Genomic DNA, 22,012 nt, shown 5'->3' with positions numbered 1-22,012 from the left:
TTTTTTTTTTGTTGTACATAGCTATTATTCAAAGAATACTTATTATTTTTCTTGTACTGAATAAATACATCTGAGACTACAAATAACTTTATAAGCATTGTTATTCTGTAAATCTTTATTAGAATGATAATTTATTTTAAGCGCATATTTCTTATAAAAAAGTTCATTAATGTATAAATAAATTATAATACATAAATCCTTATATTTTTTTTAATGTTTTCCTTTTATTTTTAAATACTTAACAGAGAAAACTATTAAAAATTTTATGCCTATAATAGTCCTAACATTTGATACAATTAATGATGCTATATATTGAGATGTAAAAAGGAACAGGAGATAGTGTAGAATCTGTATGTATTATAGATGAACTTTAATTATAATGTTACATGCATGGACATTCATAAAAAATTGATATGATTGAAAAATAGAATGTACTGATAATCCTATGTCTACAAATTAATCTACAAATAGTACAAACAATCCAATATTAAAATTTTGAAATCTTTCTTTTAATAATTTATATATAGGACTTAATATTAAAATTTTTTTTTTTTTTAATAATAATAATAATTTTTATAATCAAGTATATATTTATAAATTTGATATGTTCAAAAAAAAAAAAAAAAAATAATAATAATAAAATAAAAATATAAAAATATAACTAATAAATTTATAAAGTATACATATATATATATATATATATATATATATATCATATTAAATGCACATCAACAATAATAATAATGATTATTATTTTACTTAATTATTTATTTTTAATTTTTTTAATTTTTTTTTTTTTTTTTTTTCCCCTTTGTTTATTTAATATAAAATAATAATAAAAATAAATTAGACCCATTTTAAATATAACAACTCAAAATTTGTATTCATTAAAAATACATGATGACTTGAATTAAAAAGAATGACTTTATTGGGTACATTATTTTCACCAAAAAATAGTTTTGAAAAGATTGGACATTCATATGTTCTTACACAATATATTTTATTCAAAGTTTTAAAATCCCAAATTTCTATTAAGCTTCTATTTTTTAAATAAAATAAAATTCCTTTATCAAATTGATTGAATGGTGTATCTTGAAATTTTTTTTTGTTTTGACGACGATAGCAATTATAATTTTGTTTTTGTATAAAACTCATAAATGCTGATCTATAACTTTTCCACATGTACAAAATATTTAAGGTAGATAAATTAAATAAGGAAATTCTTCCTAAATTATCTAAAGCTAATAATAAGTTTGTATTCCAGGGGCATATACATATATCTATTATTTGTCTTTTTGAATCATTAAATGAATGAACTATTTTTGAATTAAGTATATCATTTGTATTAGTATTATTACTATTCATATTATAATCTACTTGGTTAATTGAAACGGAAGATGGTAAAACGGATGATGCAGAAGATGTTGGTACATTTTCATTTTTTTTGGTAAAAATATTTTTTATAAAATTATTAATTTTTGAACTTAATTTTTCGGATGTACTAAAATTTTCTTTTCTACTTAAGAAATCATTTGGTGTATTTGGTTTTATAATATTTAGAATAGACAAAGTTATAGTTTTAGATGTGATAATATAGTTAATATTACCACTATATGTATTTGGATTTGTATTTATATTATCATTTATATAACGCATTAAATCTTCTTTATTATACATAGTATATAATTCTTTTTTTAATAAATCATAAGAATTATCACATCTCAATATTATATGACTTAAGGAAATATTTTTATTTATAGTAAACATATAATCATAAGGTAAAGTTTTAGAATTGGTTTCTAAAGCCCTTTTAATTAAATGTATATTTGAATTTACAATTATATTATTTTCATATAAAAATAAAATATAATCTTTTTGATTTTCAATAAAAATATTTTTTAATTTGTATTCAACAAATTTATTATACATACACATTATACCTTCATGGTTATATAAAAGAATTCTTCCATTGTTTAATCCTAAAATAATATGTGGAAAAAAATTGTTCATGAAAAATAAATTAAATGCTTCGATAGTTTCTTTCTCACTTAATAATGGATTAAAGAAGTTTAAATAAACAATGTTCTTTTTATTTAAACAGTATATTATAAATATTAAATAATTCTTATTTTGAAAATAAAATAACATATTAATAAAATCTTCCACTTCATCATTTGTATTATTTAAATGATATTTAGATTCAAATATCATCACTTTACAATTAGTAATATTTATATCATCTTTTGTTAAAGAATAATTACCCTTCAAAAATATTTTACTCAATATTTTTATTAATATTTCAAGAGTAAAAACTTCTTCAACTTCTATCTTTTCATCGAAACATATTTTTTCTTCTATAGATGTCATTCCTACATCCTCTTCATCTTTTCTCAAATTTATATTATTCTTATTGTTACTAGATACATTCTTATTGTGTGACAAAATCATTAAATAGTTATTTGATTCTTCAAGAACTTTTTGTTTTTCATAATTATTTAAAATCCTATTGTTCAAATCATTTTTACTCATATTTTTATTATATATAGAATATTATGTTCATTAAAAAATGACATATATAATATAAAACTATAAAAATATTATTTCATATATATATATATATATATATATTATATGTATTTTATAAGAATATATAATTTTTAAGGAAAAAAAAGTAAACAAAAATATATATATATATATATATATATATATATATATATATGTATAAATCTAATTTATAAAATTTATTTCATTAATAAATATATCAACATTTGTAAAATAAATATTTTAACAAATAAAAATAAAATCATATATATTTTATATGGGTTATATAATATTATATATAATTATATAATAATTATTTATCATTTCAATTTCTATTTTTTTTAAAACCATAATAATTCCTCAATGTAATCATTATATATTATAATTATATATATTCGTAATTATGATATATATTATTATATATATAATATGATATAACTTAAATAAAAAAAATTATATTATAGAAAAATTAAATTTAAAATTAGTCTTAAATTTTTTTTCATTTATTCTTATAAAATAAGAGAATTTTTTTTTTTTTTTTTTAATTCGCAAAATTTTTTAATTTGTATATATATATTATATATATATATATATATATATAATATATATATATATTTATATATTTAATATTACATATAAATATATATCCATATATAATATTATCTATATATAATTTGAATCACAATTTTTTTATTTTATATATAGAATTATATATATTATTTTTTTCATCCAAAAATTGTAATAATATCAAAAAATTTATAATTGCAATAAAATTCTTCCTATTAATTTATATGAATTGAATTTTTTTTTTATTTTTTAACAAATTCATAATATATTTTAAAAGAATTAATGTTTTTTAGAAACAATGTAATATAAATATAATGCCCATTTTTTCTAAATTATTATATATATAATTTAAGAACAAAAAACATAAAATAAATAACGCTGTTATAATATATTAATAAATTATGTATAAGAAAATATATATATATATATATATATATTATTTATTAATTAGAAAAAAAAAAATGGTGAAAATTTTTTACACGTTTAAAATTAGATATGATGTTGTTCTATTCTCAAAAAATAATAAACGAAAATAATTTTTTCCCCTTTCACTAATAATGTTATTCTTACTTAAAAAAATATATTCATAGATAAACCGATATATATATATATATATATATATATATATATATGTATATGTATACATCAATAAATTTTATAAAATTCCTATCTCCTAATATTATGTATTCTATAATAAATAGAATAATGAAATATAAGATTCATATTAATATAACAATATTATATATAGATAAATGTATAATATAGGTGTTTATTTTTGTTATTGTTTAATATTTATCTTATCCATAAATATTTTTTTATAACAAACTTTTTTTAAATATATAAATTCCTTAATTTATGGAATAAAATAAAATTAGACAAACTATAAATATATATATTATAGCCAATACATAAATATATTACATATTATTTTTTTTGGAAATATTTTTAAAATGTCTTCTTTACATTCAAGAGATCAATTATTCTACATTAACAAAAGGAAAAGAGGGAAAACAAATAAAAAAAAAAAATAAATAAATAAAAATATATATAATAAAATACATTATACATATATATATATATATATATATATATTTAATAATATTTTATTTTTTTTTGTCAATTGTGGTAATTAATCATATGGTAATATTCATTGCTATATTAGACCTAATTATCGTTCTTGCTCTTTATTTTTATTTTTCTATTTTATTGTGATGGAAAATAATATTTTTGTGTATGATCTTAAAGATCATTCCCTTAAAAAGATGCCAAAAAAAAAAAAAAAAAAACTGCGAAAAATATATAAATTATTAATTGTTCTGTCTATTTCTATAATACTTTATCTTAACTTAAAATTTTTTTCAGTATCTGCAAAAAATATAAATAACGAAAAAATAAACTCCCATGGAATTATTACATCATCTATTCCTAATGATAATACAAATATAATAGAAGAAAATAAGAAGGAACATAATACAAATTATAGTACTGAAGAATTATTAAATAATACTGAAGAAATAAAAAAAAATGAAGAACGTTCTGATTCATCTGATAATAGAGAATACGATCAAGATATATATAAGGAAAAGTTTTTAGGTGACGATTTTATAAGTAATGTTGAGTTAATAAAAAATAGCAAATTTATAATTAATGCTGTTAATTTTTTACTTAAAGGATATAAGCAAAGTTATACAACTGGTGAAAGAGATCATACGTCTTTGAGAAATGGTAATGATAATCCTAATGCTGCAGAAATTAAAAAGTTAATTATAATTAAATTATTAAAATGTATAGGAGTTTTAATTTTATGTTATATTGCTATTCGTCTAGTTTTTTCATTCTTTAAAAAAATAATAAATTTGATTTTTACCATTATATTTAAAATTTTCAAATGTTGCTGTTGTGGGGGGAAATAAAAAAAAAAAATAATAAATATATAAATGAACATATATATATATATATATATATATATATGTAATATTAATAATAATAATAATAATTGTTTTATTTTATCATTCTTTTTGTTTCCTTTTTTTCAAAGAAAATATAGAATATATATATATATATATATACATTTTGAAAAACATTTATAAAATTCTTATGAATTATATTTACATATAATAAGCACCAAACAATCTTATACTTAATTAAAATAAAGAAAAATATAAGTACATAAATGCATTTTAATTTAAAAGGAGGTTTAGCAACAAAAAAATAAAATAAATATATAAATCATCATATTTATATACTTGATTGAAACGCAAATATATTCCTGAAATATAATTATTATCCCAATTTTAATTATCATATATATATATATATATATATATATATATGTTAAAAGTATAAAACCAATTTAAAAGAAGAAAAAAAAATATTTTTAATTAATAAAGGGTTAACACATATATCATAACATATTTCGATTTATTACATTTACACATTATTAATATTATTTACACCTTTACCCCTATAATTCCTTAGTATTCGTTTTTTTTTTTTTTTTTTTTTTTTTTTTTTTTTTTTTTTTTTTTTTTTTAATTATCCCTAATAAAACACAATTTATTATACTTTTGTAAATCGTTATAATTTATTTTCTATTGTATTGTATTCTATTTTATGCTATTCTTCTCTTTTTTTTTTTTTTTTTTTCTGTTTGCAACATCTATTATTATCATAAATATTTTGTTTCTTATATTTATTTTGTATTTCGTCAAACCTTATTTAAAACCAATTTAACTTCTATTTCCTTATTGTTTTTAATTTTTCCCAACAAAGCAAATCTATCCCTTTTCAAAACAAAATTTTTGTCCTTTAGATTATATTTTTCATAGATACTTGTTGAAGAGTTAGAAAACATATTTAAAGATTCATCAGAATAATTTGACTTATTAGAATGTTGATAATTTGTATTACGTTTTACATCATTTGTATATGTATTTCTTTTTCCTTCAGTATTATATGCGTTTAAATTTTTGCTCTTATCCGAATAAGAATAATTATTAAAATACGGATATTGTTCAGCGTTAGGTGATGTAATTATATTATTTGGTGAAGGATTAATTATATAAGCATCTTCTCTTTTTTGATCATTAATATATAAGTTGTTGTTTGCATTATTTTTAATATGTCCATATATTTTATTATTTATCATATCATAATTAGTAATATTCTTCTGATTTTTTCTATTAAGTTGACTTTTATTATTATTTTGATTTATTTTAAAATTATTAAATGCATCATTTAAAAATATATTATAATCTTTTAAATATTGTTTCTCAGTAGGAGTAAAATGTGTATTCTTTATATCATCAACAGTTATTCTTTTCCATAAATTATATGATCGATCTTTTTTTTTTAGATTCGGGCCATTACTATGTTCTACACTCTTTGATTTATTATTCATATGCTTATTATAATTTATTAAGGAATTATTACTATCATCTGATTTTTTTCTGAATGAGAAATAGGTATTTCTTCTCCCAATATTTTTCAAACTTAAATTACTATTCTTTTTACTTTGTGACAACAAATATGCTGCATGTGTTTTAAGATATGTACGTATAATATCTTCTTTAATCTTATCTGTTGATGTATTATTCATAATTGAAGGAAACGCTTCTCTGTATCTAGGTATTTTATTTAATATTATATATCTTTCCCTATTTAATTTTGCTTTATTATTAACTGAATTACTTTGATATAATCTTGTTCTTGTAATCAAATCATATTCCTTCATTCTATTTCTTAAGGAATGAGCTTTTTTCCATTTTATTTTATCTTGTTCATTATTTATGCTATTAGGAAGTTTTACATATTCATCAATTTTTAATACATCTTCAATATAATTACGACACTCTGTTTCAAAATCATTTATATTATTTACATTATTATGTTGATTATAATAGTTATAATTTTTACCTCTATTCATATGTGAGGTGCTTAATCTTATAGCTCCATTTCCTTTACTATTTCTTTTGTCCTTTGGAATAACTTTAATACAATAATTTATTTCATCAATATTATCTTCTAACGTTTCTCCACTGTTTCTTTCTTTTCTTATGGATTTACTCCTCATGTTTATGAATTTCTTAAAATATATAAATAAAATAATAATAACAACAAATGAACGTCTTTTTTTTTAATGTTTAAAGGATTACAGATTAATAAAAATATTTACATACAAACATTTGAGGCTATGTATAAATCAATCAATAAATAAATAAATATATATTTATATATACATATATAGATATAGGTATTTATGTATGTATGTATTTATGTGCATCTTATGTTATGGTACACCTTTTTTATGTGTTCTAAATAAAGCACATAAATTTTTACATATAATAATATTAACGTGTTAATATATTATACATATTAAGCAATTTTTTTAAATATTTTGTCCTAAACAGGTTGCATTGTGGTAAATATTTTATGAACACATAAAGAAAAATATATATGTAAATCAATAATTACATATATTCATTCCATTAATTTTTTTGATACTTTTTATAAAATAATTACAATTTATATTGGAACAAAAAAAAATAAGTGATTCATAAACATGTAATGTAAAATTTAAAAACTAGAAAAAAAAAAAAAAAACTGTTATCAATTGTGTAGGAGAGAAAAACAAAAACAAAAACAAAAACAAACTTTTAATAATAAATTTTATAAAATATTTTTTATATAATGTCAACATGTATATTAATAAAATTGTGCTGCTTGTTCTATAATTTTTGACGTTATTTAAAAAGGAGGGAAAATAAAAATATATACAACTTTTATATTATATATATTTATTTAGATTAAATTCCCAATTTTGAAACAAATAACAAATAATACAATAACTATATTAATTAATGTGTAATATGGCAAAACATATTACATGTTTTTACATGTTCTTTATTTTATTATTTTATTTTATTTTATTTTATTTTTTTTTTTTGAGGGATTTTAAATAGTAAAAAAAAAGAAAAAAATAAGATAATGTGTATTTAAATATTGTTCTGAATTATTTATATATAAAAGTATAAATATATTTTTTTCTTTTATATTAGTATATATATTTATATATTTCACTTTTATTATATACAGATTATTTAATTATATTTTCCCTTGTTTTACACACGTGCTGATATGAGATTTTTTTTTTTTTTTTTTTTTTTATAATTTATTTTGTCAAGTAAAATTTATTATGAAACAGTGACGCTTTATGTGTATGTTGTAAAAACAAAAAGGTACATTTTTTTTTTTTTTTTTAAATAAATTCTTACATATATAAACTTACAATTATTATTGTGTAATTCATTTAAATATATAAATTTAATGAGAAACTGTTATAACATTTATTGAATATTATTATATATAAATATATACATATAGAGAGAAGGAAAAAAACATTTCATTATAATATTTGATCATTATCTTTTTCCTTAATTTTTTTTTTTTTTTATTTCACTCAAAATATAGAGAAGAAAAATAAAATAAATGAAAAATGAGTTATTTTCATAATATTATAATAAATAGAATATAATATATGTGTAATATTTAAATTTTGTTTTTAATCATTTTAAAAATTATTATATATATATATATATATTACATATGAATAATTTCATATTATTATATGGAATTAATATATCATCCCATTCATGCGTAAAAAGAAATATCCTTAAACACCCCTCTCCCCAAAAAAAAAAAAAAAAAAGATAAAAGAAAAAAAATGTTCTTCGTCAGTAACAAATGTTGTATTATTTTAAGAAATAAAATATATAAAGCCATATTTGTATAAAGGAAATATTTATTTTATTTTAATTTATCGATTTATAAATACAAAAATAGGAAATAAAAAATGAATAAAATGATATATATAAAGGATATGATATTTATAAACAATTTTGTCCTATTCAAATCAAATAATTATTAATATATAGCCTTTAATTGTATGATAATATTAAATATTATGAAGGTCATTAACATAAATGAAAGAATTATCACAAAAAGCTGTGAAAAATAACGTTCGACATACGTAAATATATAATATATAATATATATATATATATATATATATATATATATATGTGTACGTATAATGTATAATATAATTATCGCGCAAAATATTATATTTTTCTTGTACAGTTTAATCATATGTTGTGTTATAAGTTTATAAATAAAAAGGTCAAAATATAAAATTAATACCTACTTTCTCTTAATTAAAATTTATACATGCATAAAAGAAATACACACATAAATATAAATATATATATATATATATATATATATATATATATATAAATATTACAAAAGAACATATTTTTTTATATGCATTTTATATTATAATTCTCTCTTTTAACATATAAATTATATATATATGTAAAATTATAAAATAAGGATATGTATAAATATATATATATATATTTTACTTTATTATATTTTTTAATTTAATTGTAATCTAAATTTTTCTCCAGCAAAAACGGCATTGCTTCCTAAAGATTCTTCAATTCTTAATAATTGGTTGTATTTGGCATTTCTTTCACTTCTGCATGGTGCTCCTGTTTTGATTTGTCCTGTTCTTAAGGCAACAACTAAATCAGCAATAAAAACATCTTCAGTTTCACCAGATCTATGAGAGACCATAACACCCCAGTTATTTTTTTGAGATAATAAGCATGCTTCAATAGCTTCAGTAATAGAACCGATTTGGTTAACTTTAAGAAGTAAGGCATTGCAAGCATTTTTTTCAAGAGCTTTAGTAATTCTTGTTGGGTTTGTAACTAATAAATCATCACCAACAATTTGTACATCCTTTCCAACAGCTGCAGTTAATTTAGCATAATTTTCCCAATCATCTTGATCAAATGGATCTTCAATAGAAACAATTGGGTATTTCTTTACTAAATCAATATATAAGTCAACTAATTGTGCTCCAGTCTTAACTAATGATTTGTCATTATTTGGAGTTTTGAAATCTAAATCATATGTCTTGTTTTCACTGTTGTAAAATTCAGAAGCTGCAACATCCATAGCAATTTTAACTTTTCCTTCATAACCAGCTGATTTAATAGCAGTTACTAATAAATCAAGAGCTTCATTAGCATTCAATATATTTGGAGCAAATCCACCTTCATCACCTACATTGGTTGCGTCAATACCATACTTCTTTTTAATTTCTGATTTTAAGGTATGATATACTTCAGCACCATATCTTAAGGCTTCTTTAAATGATGGAGCACCAACTGGCACTATCATAAATTCTTGGAAAGATAATTTGTTTCCTGCATGGGATCCTCCATTGATAACGTTTAAACAAGGTACTGGTAATACCATTTGGTCACTTTTCTTTCCAGCTAATTGTGCCAAATATTTGTATAAAGATACTTTATTAGCAGCTGCACCAGCTCTACATACAGCCATGGAAATAGCTAAAATTGCATTAGCTCCTAATTTACTTTTTGACCATCCCCATTCATTTTTACTTCCATCTAATTCTTCAACCATTAAATTGTCAATTTTCTTTTGTTCAGTACAATTCATTCCAATTAATTTGGGAGCAATAATTTCATTAATGTTCTTGATAGCTTTTTGAACACCCTTTCCTAAGTACCTGCTCTTGTCATTATCTCTTAATTCTAAGGCTTCATAAATACCAGTAGAGGCACCAGATGGTACGGCAGCTCTGAAAATTCCTAAGTTGGTTTCTAAGTCAACTTCTACAGTTGGGTTTCCTCTAGAATCTATAGAAAAAAAAAAAATAAAATAACAATAAAAATTAATTAAGATTACAGATATTAGTAAAAATGTAACATATATATAATAAGTATATACTTTTCACATTTAATTATATATTTTCAAATAATAAAAAAATAAAATAAAATGATACACTAAAAAATTATTGTATTACAAAAAAAAAAAAAAAAAATAGAAAAAAATTTTATTCTTATGTTATTCTTATTGTATATGTATGTATTATTATATGTTTAGTAGAGAATACATATTTATAAATAAATAACACATGGATTAATAAAAGAAAGATATTAATACATTAACGTATAATATATATATATATATATATATATATATATATATATATATTTGTTTATTTATCATATTTATTATTATAATATAAACTAAAAAAGTTAAAAATGAATATGCTTCTTTTAATATATATTTATTTAAAAACATATAATAAAGTATTTATATATACAAAGTGAAAAAAAAAATATATAACATTAAAATATCTATACCTAAAATTTCACGGGCATTAATACGAGTTATTACATGAGCCATTTTTTATAAAGTAAGTATTATATGTTTATATTTTATTTAAAATAAAATAATATAAAAGTAATATAAGATTTTTTTATAAGAAATACTTTTTAAACTAAAAATTATATTAAGAAAATAAAATATTACAAAAGAGAGAATTATAAATTTTATAATAAATTTTAATTTTGGAAAGTAATTGAATTTTTTTTAATTCATATGAAAAAAAAGAAAAAGAAAAATATAATTTATAAATTATAATATTATTTATTTAGATATTTATTTAAAAAAAAAAAATGAAATAAATAAAAACCTTATAACTTAATATTATTATGATACATGTATACATATATATAATATATATATATATATATATATATATATGTATCATATGTCCCCAAGTTATTTTTTTTTAATTGAGATGCATATGAGATTATATATTTAGTCCTTGCTAGTATTTTTATATTTTCATAAAAAAATTTAATAAATAAATAGGTATTAAGCATCGATCATAAATGGGGCCATTTACACATATATATATAATATATAATATATATAATGCAAAATATATAAATATTTTTATAAAAATAATTCGTATAAAGATGTTATATTCTATATATAATAAAAATAATAATGCATATGCATTCACTTAAATAGTTTTATTTTTAAAAATAATAATTTAATATTATTGTTTATTTTATATATATTTTATAAATAAAAGCCCCATATAAAAAAAAATATATATATAATATAATAAATATAATATAATATACATTTTGATTACTAATTCATAAAAATAATAATTATTTCTGAAGGAAGAATATTTCAAATATAAATTATACTATATATATATATTCATATATATAATATTCTTTCAAGTATATATATATATATATATATATATAGTATAATTTCTATTTATTTCTATTCATATCAAAAGAAAAAAAAAAAATAAAATTAAAAATAAATAGTAACATTTAAACAAAGGAATTATTGTTAAAATAAAAAAAAAAAAAAATCCTTGTTATTTGAATTAATTTTTCTTTATCAAAATAATTATTCTTATATTAAAAAATATGTATGAAATATTTTGTTTATTAATTATGTATTCACATATAAAAATTTATTAAGCTTGTATTTATTATTTTAAAGGAGAAAAGAAAAAACCTCATTTTTAATATTATAATTGTAATTAGTTTTTTTAAAAAAATATATATATAGAAAAAGGTTTCATTCCTTCTGTGTGTGAAAACATATATATGAATAACGTTAATGTAAAATTATAAAGAATTAATATATATATAAATTTATATATGTGATTTTATTGCTTATTAATCAATATATATGGTAAAAATAGATAATATATGATATTCTGTTCTTTAAATATATATATCTAATTGCTTCATTTTATATATGTAGTCATTACCCTTTCTAAATGTTATAAAATATTTTTAATGAATATTCAATAATTTTTATGTACATAACAATATTATAATTATGTATTTATTATAAGGTTATTTACAAAAAATAGATAGGACGTTATATGAGGCAATATATTTTTATTTGGTATACTTATTTATTATTTAAAAAAAAAAAAAAAAAAAAAAAAAATATAAATATATATATATATATAATAGTGTATACATTTGAAGTGTTATATATTAATAGGTATGTATAAATAAAAAATCTATCCTTTCATTATAAATATTTGTTTTATACTTCTTATTTTTTGCATATAAGAAATAATGAAATGAATAATTTCTTTTTTATTTTGGAAAATAAGTATATGCTTTTAAATGATAAGATAATAATATAATTTAAAAATCTTCATCAAATAATATTTGTTTTTCTCCATATATATTTTCCCCTTTCTTAACAGTTTCTGTCTTTTCGTTCTCATTAACAACAATCTACAAGAAAAAAAAAAATATATATATATATATATATATATATATATATATATTTATTTATTTTATTTTATTTTATTTTTTTATTACTTTTGTAAATTCGGGCCAACTAAATGGATACTTGGAATTATAATGTTTTGGGTAGTTTAGATTAGTCAACATAGTATCTGCTAAATATTCTAAGAATGCTCTTACTTCTTCTTTCTTTATTTTAAGAACATTGAGTTCTAACATTTCCAATGAAAATTGATATTCTAAATCAACAGCCATTTTAAAATAATCTAAGACATGTTCATATTTTAATTTATTAACTAAATGGTTACAACACATAACGGAAAAATCTCCATGAAGATATTCATCTCTGTGAATTTTTTCATGAACATTACATAAGCAAGGAAGTATAGAATTTTCTTTGCAATAACCAATTAATATATTTAAAGTACCATTAAAAAGAACTTTAGAAATATAAAGAAGAACAAGTTTATTATAGTATGGGATATTCGATTCGAATATTTCAGTTAGCCATTTCTGTTTTTTTAAAACACTGTCTAATGCAATAACTTTATTTATTATTACTTTTTTCTGTTTTGAATCAGGAATATATGTTTCGAATATACAAGCATATACTTCATCATGTATATTCTCCATACACATTTGAAAACCATAAAAAGCTCTTCCTTCAGGTATCTGGATAATATCTAACATTTTACTGGTAATAAGAGCTTGTTCTTCATAAACATGTAAATCTCTGAAATGATAAAAAAAAAAAAAAAAAAAAAATATTTGTACATTTAATATATATATATATATAATCGTTCAAAAAAAATATAAAATAGAATAAATTAAATTAAAATATAATAAAACATTAAATAAATGAATGTATAAATATATTAATAAATATTTTCTTTGTTTACATATTTCTTTGTACATATATATATATATATATATATATATTTATTTATTTATTTTATTATATTTTGTGAATTTACTTTAAACTGTAAAAGCATATAAGTTCAAATAATTTAACCAACATGTTTTTATCAATATTTTCTAAATATTGCTTGTCTTTATCAAAATTATAATCCTCAGCAGTCCAGAAGAGAGATTCAATTTCTTTATAATAACTCTAAAGAAAACAATTGGAAGGTATATATATATATATATATATATATATACAAGCATATGCATAAATTAATAAGGAATATATTTTATGAGTTTTTCCTGTTGTTTTTAAAAAATACCCAAAATGTCTTGTACTTTATTGGGAACATAACCTGTGTACAAGAAAAAGAAAAGTAAAAAATTAATCAACTAATATATATATATATATACATATATTTATATTTATAATATCATAATATATTTATATGAACTTATTTATTTTTTTATCTGGATTTACCCATCTGAACTTATTTTCCTTCAAAATTTCATCATTATTTTGAGCCTCCAACAATACTTCTTGATCGTGATATTGTTCCTTACTCATTTTCTTATACAAATTAAACAACTAATATTTGTACTATTCTGTTTTTTTCAAAAACAAATATTAAATGATATAAAATAAAAATATAACAAAAATGTATAAAATATATCAGAAAAAAATATAATATATTGTTTCTATAAAATTCTTACATTTTATTTTTTTATTTATATCTTATTTCTTGTATTTAAATTAAAACCCTATAAAAAAATAAAATAATAATAAATTATATCCAAAGTATTATTTTTAAATGTAAAAAAATTTTAATTAAAATATAAAATGTTTCATATATTATTATGCTTATTTGAAATATATGTGTTAATATATATAAAAATATAATTTACGCCCCAAAAGGATAATATATATATATGTAAGGATATGATATACAAATAATATCCACACACTTTTTCTTTTTCTTCTTTTTCTTTTTTAATATTAATTTCATAAATATTTTATTAACATATATATTTATTTATATACATAAATGAATAAATATGTAAATGTGAAAAACAAAAATTTAATGTCTAAAATGTTCTCCATGTAATTGTTATAGCTATATATATATATAATTTCCAAACAAACAAAGAAAAATAAAGTGAAAAGATATATACATATGAAAAAAAAGATAAATTATATATATATATATATATATATATGTACTTTTTAAATATAAACCACTTATAGTTTTTAATTCCTTTGTTAAGTTATATTTATTTATATATATGAATAATATTCATATACATTATATTTCCACTTACCTATTTGGAATAATTTATAAACTCAGGTTCATTAAAAATGATTTGTGTGATATATAAAAAACGTTTAGTTATATATATATATATGAAATAATAAGAATAAAAATAAATAATATATCAAAATAAAATGATCATAAAAATATTGGGTAAAATTAAAATTACCTTAGTTGCGCTTAAAAATGTATAATAATATAAAAAAAAAGGAGAAAAAAAAAAGTATTATAAATAATTCATGTATAATATATCATTAAAAAAAAAGAAAAAAAAAAAAACGAAATATATTATATATATTATGTATACAATAAATTCTCTCTTAAAATATTATCGTATGTGATGATACGTTCACTCATATATATAAGTTAACATATTTTTTTGAAAATATTATGAATAATAATTATCCTTTTCTAAAAACAAAGTAAACCTTACAATAATATTAAATATGTTTAATATAAAAAATCATAATATCATGTATTTCTATAATATATAAAAGAAAACTTAATTGTCATTATATACACCTCCATATATACATATAAAAAATATATTACATATGTGTATATAATTTTTATATAAGAAAATTTTAATTTTTACTCACAATAACTTTTACACATATGTATTTAATATATATATATATTATATATATATAGTATATATATTTTGGGGATAAATTAAAAATTGGTTTTAATTTTTGCTAATAAAAAAAAAAAATGGATGAAGATTTAACACTAGTTGATAATACTAATTATGATGATAAACTTCAAAAAGAAATAAAAGGTTTGTTCTATAGAAAAATAAAGATACATATTTAAAAATAAATAGTATTTTTTCTCAATATTGACAGTTAATATATTTATAGTATAATAATTAAATGTAATATATATATATATATCTTAAAATATGAATTATTTACATATTTATAATTATATGATTATTACATAATCCCTTTCTCTTTATTTCATTTTTTTTTTATTTATTAATTTTTCCTTTATTACATTATTTCTTTTTCTTTTTCGTTCAATTTTCTAAATATTGTTATAGGCATTGAAAAAAAAATTGAAGAATTAAAAAAAGATACATGCAATGATGATGTATTGAAAGAAATAAATGAATTAAGTGATCAAACCATAAAACTAAAAGAGCAAGTGTCTAATATTTATTTTCAATATCTAAAAACATGTTCGCTTATAATTTATGAAAAGGTACAATATCCGTTTTTTTTTTTTTTAAAGAAAAAAATCAAAAATGTTTTAATACATTTAAATAATTTTTTTGTATTATATATTTATAAATTTCTGTAAAAATTTTTTTTTTTTTTTTAAATTTATTAGAAACTAAAAGATTTAATTAAAGACATTGAAACATTAAAACAATCCAGTATAAAAAATAGAAATGAAAAAGCATATACTCCTAATGAATATAATTATGATGATAATTTCCTACTACCTGATGACGATTATTTATTGGAAGAAAAGGAAGATGTGCAAATGAATGAAAATATGATTGATCTAAACCAATATAAGATGTCTTTTCAAAATATGGAAAATAAAAGGTAATTATAATAATCAAATAAAAATATTTAAAAACAAAATAATATATATATATATAATAAAAATAATATTAAATTTATGCGGTGTTCCATTGTTTTATGTTTTAATTTTTTTAAAAAACATATTTATATAGAATAATAAAAGGATTTGGAGAAACGGAATGTTCTAATTTATTACTGGATAACTTAGTAAAACATGAAAGAAGTATAATTTATTTATATATCTATAATATAGTGTAATATATTTTTTTCTTTTCTTTCCTCTTTTTTTTTTTTTTTTTTTTTAATAGGTTAATTGCGAAATTATTATACTTGATATATTAAGCTCTGTGTTAATACAAAAAATTAAACATTGCACAATCTGGTAAAATTCCAAAAGTGTACATTGTATATGAATACACATTATTATATTTTCTTTTCTTTTTCTTTTTCTTTTTTTTTTTTTTAAATTCAATTCTTACACATATTAATTATTATTTAGGGTTTCAGCTGTCGAATCATCTGTAATGATTTATAATTGTGAAGACTGCAATATTTTATCAAATTCTAAGCAAGTACTAATTTAAAAATATAAAAATAAAAATATATATATATATACATTTTAACTATTTAATAAATATTATTACTATAATTGATAAATTTTACACATATAGATAAGAATACATGAAGCTGTTGATACCCATTTTTATATTAATACCATCAGCAATCCAATTATCGAAAAGTAATTAAACACAGAAAATAAAAAGTATTCAAAAATATATAAATTTTGTGTATTCTCATATTTTTTTTTCATATCATTTATTTATATGTATATATTTCCATATTTTTTCTTACAATTAATAGTTCCACCAAACTTATTTTCCATAAATATAACTTAATATTTGATGAACTATCCGAATTATTACAAAAAATTAATATAAACAAAGATTCACCAAAATGGATGGAAATAATGGATTTTAATTGGCAAAATACACACGTAAGGAATATAAAAAAAAAACACAAAAAACAAAAAAAAAAAAAAAAAAGAAAATAGAAATAAAACGTACATATAAAAATATTTCTAAATATTCATACATAAAATATATTAATATTAATATTACTTTTCTATATAAATAAAAAATGATTACAGGAAAAATCTCCAAATTTTTGTATAAATAAAGAGGTAGAAATATATAATATCAAAATAAAATATATAAAAAATCATAATGATATTCATCAAGAAAAATTAACACATGATAACTATATAATAGAAAATTTTCCACCTTTTCTCAAAAGAATAAATTAAAATAATTTTCTTCCTTATAATACCATAATTTCAGGTAATAATATAAAAAAAAACAAATAAATATTATATGTACATATATATATAATGTATATATATATATAGTACTATATTTTTGTAAGCTCTTTTTTTTTTTTTTTTTTTTATTATTATTATTATTTCACAAATATATATATTTATATTTATAATTAATATTTATTTTTATTTTAAATCATATGAATGAATCTACATATTTTAAATTTGATGTGTTTTTGTAGAAAATTTCATTTCCTTTTTAATATTTAAAAAAAAAAAAAAAAAATTTAAATGTTATATATTATTTTACTTATAACATGAATACGTCGAGTGCATTTATTTAATATAACATCTTTATAAAATAGTACTATAATATATAAATAAAAAAATATATGTACGTTGAATAATTTTATTTTTCAAGCATTTTAAAGAAAAGGTTTATATTTTATGAAAAAATATATATATATATAAATAAACTCTATTATTTTATTTATTTTTTTTTACATATTATCAATTTACTTTTATGTAATATACATATATATATATATATATATATTTATATGTAAAATTATAATAAGTATAAATAATTAAATTTTTTTTTATATTTTTTTGTTTGATATATGAATGTTTGACGATTCATAAATTAAATAAATAAATATTTATATGTATATAATATAATATATGTGAATTATTTTATTTATTTGAATTTTGTGAATAATTCATATAGATAAATTATTATATGTGAAATATTGTGTAAACCTTTAAAAAAATAATATATATATATATATATATATATATATAATAATAATAATAATAATAATAATAATAATATAAAAATAATAAAATAAAATAAAATAAGAGTAAAAAATTAAAATTTTGAAAACGTATTTTATTAAATTGTAGAAACCATGATATCAACATTACGTGGGAAAATTTTTAATAATGGAAGTAATAAAAACAAGTGTGTTTCAATTTTAAGTAATATTCAGAAGAGAAACATATCGAAAGATATAAGATTTGGAAGTGATGCAAGGACTGCTATGCTTACAGGTTAATTTTAAATGTGCGCTATTTTTTTTATATTCTTAGTATTTATCAGTATAATTGAATAATAGTATCTAAATCAATAAATATATATATATATATGTACTGATAAATGCTTGAATTTTTAGTATGTTATTATTATTTTTTTTTTTTACATGTTTTATGTTTACATAATATGACATTATATATATATATATATATATATATATATATTTATATTTATATTTATATTTATAGGTTGTAATAAGTTGGCCGACGCGGTTAGTGTAACCCTTGGTCCAAAAGGAAGAAATGTTATAATAGAACAGTCATTTGGTTCACCAAAGATTACAAAAGATGGTGTAACAGTTGCTAAAAGCATTGAGTTTAATAACAAGCTAGCTAATCTTGGTGCACAAATGGTAAAACAAGTTGCTGCAAATACCAATGACAAAGCAGGTGATGGTACAACAACAGCTACAATTTTAGCTAGATCTATATTTCAACAGGGTTGCAAAGCTGTTGACTCTGGAATGAACCCAATGGATTTATTAAGAGGTATAAATAAAGGTGTAGAAAAGGTTTTGGAGTATTTAAATTCAATAAAGAAAGATGTTACAACAACAGAAGAAATTTTCAATGTCGCAAGTATATCAGCAAATGGTGATAAAAATATAGGTCAACTAATTGCTGATACCATGAAAAAAGTAGGAAAAGAAGGAACCATAACAGTTACTGAAGGAAAGACGCTACAACATGAATTAGAAATTGTAGAAGGTATAAAATTTGATAGAGGTTATATTTCTCCATACTTTATTAATAATAGCAAAGATCAGAAAGTAGAACTTGATAAACCATATATACTTATACATGAAAAAAAAATATCTACTGTTAAATCTTTATTACCAGTTTTGGAACATGTATTACAGAATCAATCATCCTTATTAGTTATAGCAGAAGATGTTGATAGTGATGCATTGGCTACATTAATTGTAAACAAATTAAGACTAGGTTTAAAAATATGTGCAGTAAAAGCACCAGGATTTGGTGAACACAGAAAAGCCTTGGTTCATGATATAGCAGTAATGACAGGAGCAAAAGTTATTACAGAAGAAACTGGATTAAAATTAGATGATCCACAAGTTGTTTCTTATTTAGGTAAAGCAAAATCCATAAATGTTACCAAAGATAGTACATTAATTATGGAAGGAGAAGGAAAAAAAGAAGAAATAAATGAAAGATGTGAAAGTATAAGAAATGCTATAAAAATGAATACATCAGATTATGAAAAAGAAAAATTACAAGAACGTCTAGCTAAAATTACAGGTGGAGTTGCTTTAATAAAAGTAGGAGGAATAAGTGAAGTAGAAGTTAATGAAATTAAAGACAGAATTCAAGACGCTCTTTGTGCTACCAAAGCTGCTGTTGAAGAAGGTATTGTCCCAGGTGGTGGTAGTGCACTCTTATTTGCATCGAAGGAATTAGATTCAGTTCAAACTGATAATTATGATCAAAGAGTTGGTGTTAATATTATTAAAGATGCCTGTAAAGCACCAATTAAACAAATTGCTGAAAATGCTGGACATGAAGGTTCAGTTGTAGCAGGAAATATTTTAAAAGAAAAAAATTCTAATATAGGTTTTAACGCTCAAGAAGGAAAATATGTAGATATGATTGAATCAGGTATTATTGATCCAACTAAAGTTGTTAAAACAGCTATATCAGATGCTGCTTCGATAGCATCATTAATGACAACAACAGAAGTTGCTATTGTTGATTTTAAAGATTCCAAAAACGAAGAATCATCACAACATATGAATTCAGTTAATTCTATGGGTGATATGGGGGGCATGTATTAAAATAAAATGAATTAAATTAAATAATTAAATTATTATTTGATAATTAATATATTCAATTTCGAAAGATATCTTTTTTAATTAAATTAAAAATAATATATTTGTCTTTACATTTATTTTAATCTAGAAGCTTATATGTGTATATTATTATTATATATATACATATATGTACACATATATTATTTCGCCTTGAATTTTTTTTTTTTTTTATTATAAATATATACGCAGTTTTGTGATCTGTGTTGTTATATATATATATATATATATATATATTTATTTATTTATTTATTTTATATTTTATATTTTTTTAATATTTTAAAAGAATTAAAATTTTTTCAAAATTTTTATCATATTACGTTGTTCGCTTATATTGGAAAGTGACTCTGGAGAATATAATATATATTTATATATGTGCATATATAAAAATATTAATACATTTCATAATGAACTTTTTTATAATTTTTTAAAATTTTTCATATTTATGTATGAGAATAAATAAAAAATATATATATTATATATCAGATAAATATGTTCTATAAAAACATTAATATGAAGTAAATTACATTCTATTTTTCTTTTTTTTATTTTTCAAATATATATGCATTAAACTATATATATATATATATATATATATATATATATATTAATCATTTAATTAAATTTTTTATAGAAAAATACATTTATTAAACAATGTAATATCTTATTAATTCTTATGGATGTTAATTTAAGAAAACACAAAATGCATCTTACAAGTTATTAAAATATTATAATGATTATTTTT

The 22,012-nt window shown here is 18.3% G+C and overlaps 7 protein-coding genes across 8 annotated transcripts; 3 read left to right on the top strand and 4 right to left on the bottom strand.

The window, feature by feature from the left end:
• Window positions 1-846: 846 nt before the first annotated feature.
• On the bottom strand, window positions 847-2,529 carry PGSY75_1016200 (hypothetical protein; the record flags this gene model as incomplete). Its single annotated transcript, XM_018785931.1, has 1 exon — window positions 847-2,529. The coding sequence occupies one exon, from the start codon at window positions 2,527-2,529 to the stop codon at window positions 847-849; it is 1,683 nt and encodes a 560-aa protein (XP_018641548.1).
• Window positions 2,530-4,319: 1,790 nt separating this feature from the next.
• PGSY75_1016100 (hypothetical protein) lies at window positions 4,320-5,021 on the top strand (the record flags this gene model as incomplete). The annotated part of the gene is made up of 1 exon (XM_018785930.1): window positions 4,320-5,021. The coding sequence occupies one exon, from the start codon at window positions 4,320-4,322 to the stop codon at window positions 5,019-5,021; it is 702 nt and encodes a 233-aa protein (XP_018641547.1).
• A 794-nt stretch (window positions 5,022-5,815) lies between these two features.
• Window positions 5,816-7,180, bottom strand: PGSY75_1016000 (hypothetical protein; the record flags this gene model as incomplete). The annotated part of the gene is made up of 1 exon (XM_018785929.1): window positions 5,816-7,180. The coding sequence occupies one exon, from the start codon at window positions 7,178-7,180 to the stop codon at window positions 5,816-5,818; it is 1,365 nt and encodes a 454-aa protein (XP_018641546.1).
• Window positions 7,181-9,543: 2,363 nt separating this feature from the next.
• On the bottom strand, window positions 9,544-11,394 carry PGSY75_1015900 (enolase; the record flags this gene model as incomplete). The annotated part of the gene is made up of 2 exons (XM_018785928.1): window positions 9,544-10,841; window positions 11,352-11,394. The coding sequence occupies 2 exons, from the start codon at window positions 11,392-11,394 to the stop codon at window positions 9,544-9,546; spliced, it is 1,341 nt and encodes a 446-aa protein (XP_018641545.1).
• Window positions 11,395-13,187: 1,793 nt separating this feature from the next.
• PGSY75_1015800 (putative ribonucleotide reductase small subunit) lies at window positions 13,188-14,763 on the bottom strand (the record flags this gene model as incomplete). Its single annotated transcript, XM_018785927.1, has 5 exons — window positions 13,188-13,280; window positions 13,368-14,025; window positions 14,267-14,403; window positions 14,519-14,551; window positions 14,677-14,763. The coding sequence occupies 5 exons, from the start codon at window positions 14,761-14,763 to the stop codon at window positions 13,188-13,190; spliced, it is 1,008 nt and encodes a 335-aa protein (XP_018641544.1).
• Window positions 14,764-16,216: 1,453 nt separating this feature from the next.
• Window positions 16,217-18,340, top strand: PGSY75_1015700 (putative tubulin binding cofactor c; the record flags this gene model as incomplete). 2 transcript variants are annotated; one of them, XM_018785925.1, is made up of 9 exons in its annotated part: window positions 16,217-16,283; window positions 16,548-16,708; window positions 16,838-17,058; window positions 17,190-17,244; window positions 17,346-17,419; window positions 17,537-17,609; window positions 17,709-17,776; window positions 17,899-18,031; window positions 18,185-18,340. In XM_018785925.1, the coding sequence occupies 9 exons, from the start codon at window positions 16,217-16,219 to the stop codon at window positions 18,338-18,340; spliced, it is 1,008 nt and encodes a 335-aa protein (XP_018641542.1). The 2 variants fall into 2 exon arrangements, with proteins under 2 accessions (XP_018641542.1, XP_018641543.1); XM_018785926.1 differs by lacking the exons at window positions 17,709-17,776; window positions 18,185-18,340 and having other exon boundaries at window positions 17,899-17,922.
• Window positions 18,341-19,260: 920 nt separating this feature from the next.
• PGSY75_1015600 (heat shock protein 60) lies at window positions 19,261-21,234 on the top strand (the record flags this gene model as incomplete). The annotated part of the gene is made up of 2 exons (XM_018785924.1): window positions 19,261-19,402; window positions 19,634-21,234. The coding sequence occupies 2 exons, from the start codon at window positions 19,261-19,263 to the stop codon at window positions 21,232-21,234; spliced, it is 1,743 nt and encodes a 580-aa protein (XP_018641541.1).
• Between the last annotated feature and the right edge of the window lie 778 nt (window positions 21,235-22,012).

This window comes from Plasmodium gaboni, chromosome 10 (assembly GCF_001602025.1).
Source record: "Plasmodium gaboni strain SY75 chromosome 10, whole genome shotgun sequence".
In the NCBI taxonomy this organism is placed as follows: Eukaryota; Apicomplexa; class Aconoidasida; order Haemosporida; family Plasmodiidae; genus Plasmodium; species Plasmodium gaboni.
Note: the sequence above shows the minus strand (reverse complement) of the source record. Positions and strands in the feature narration are given on the sequence as shown.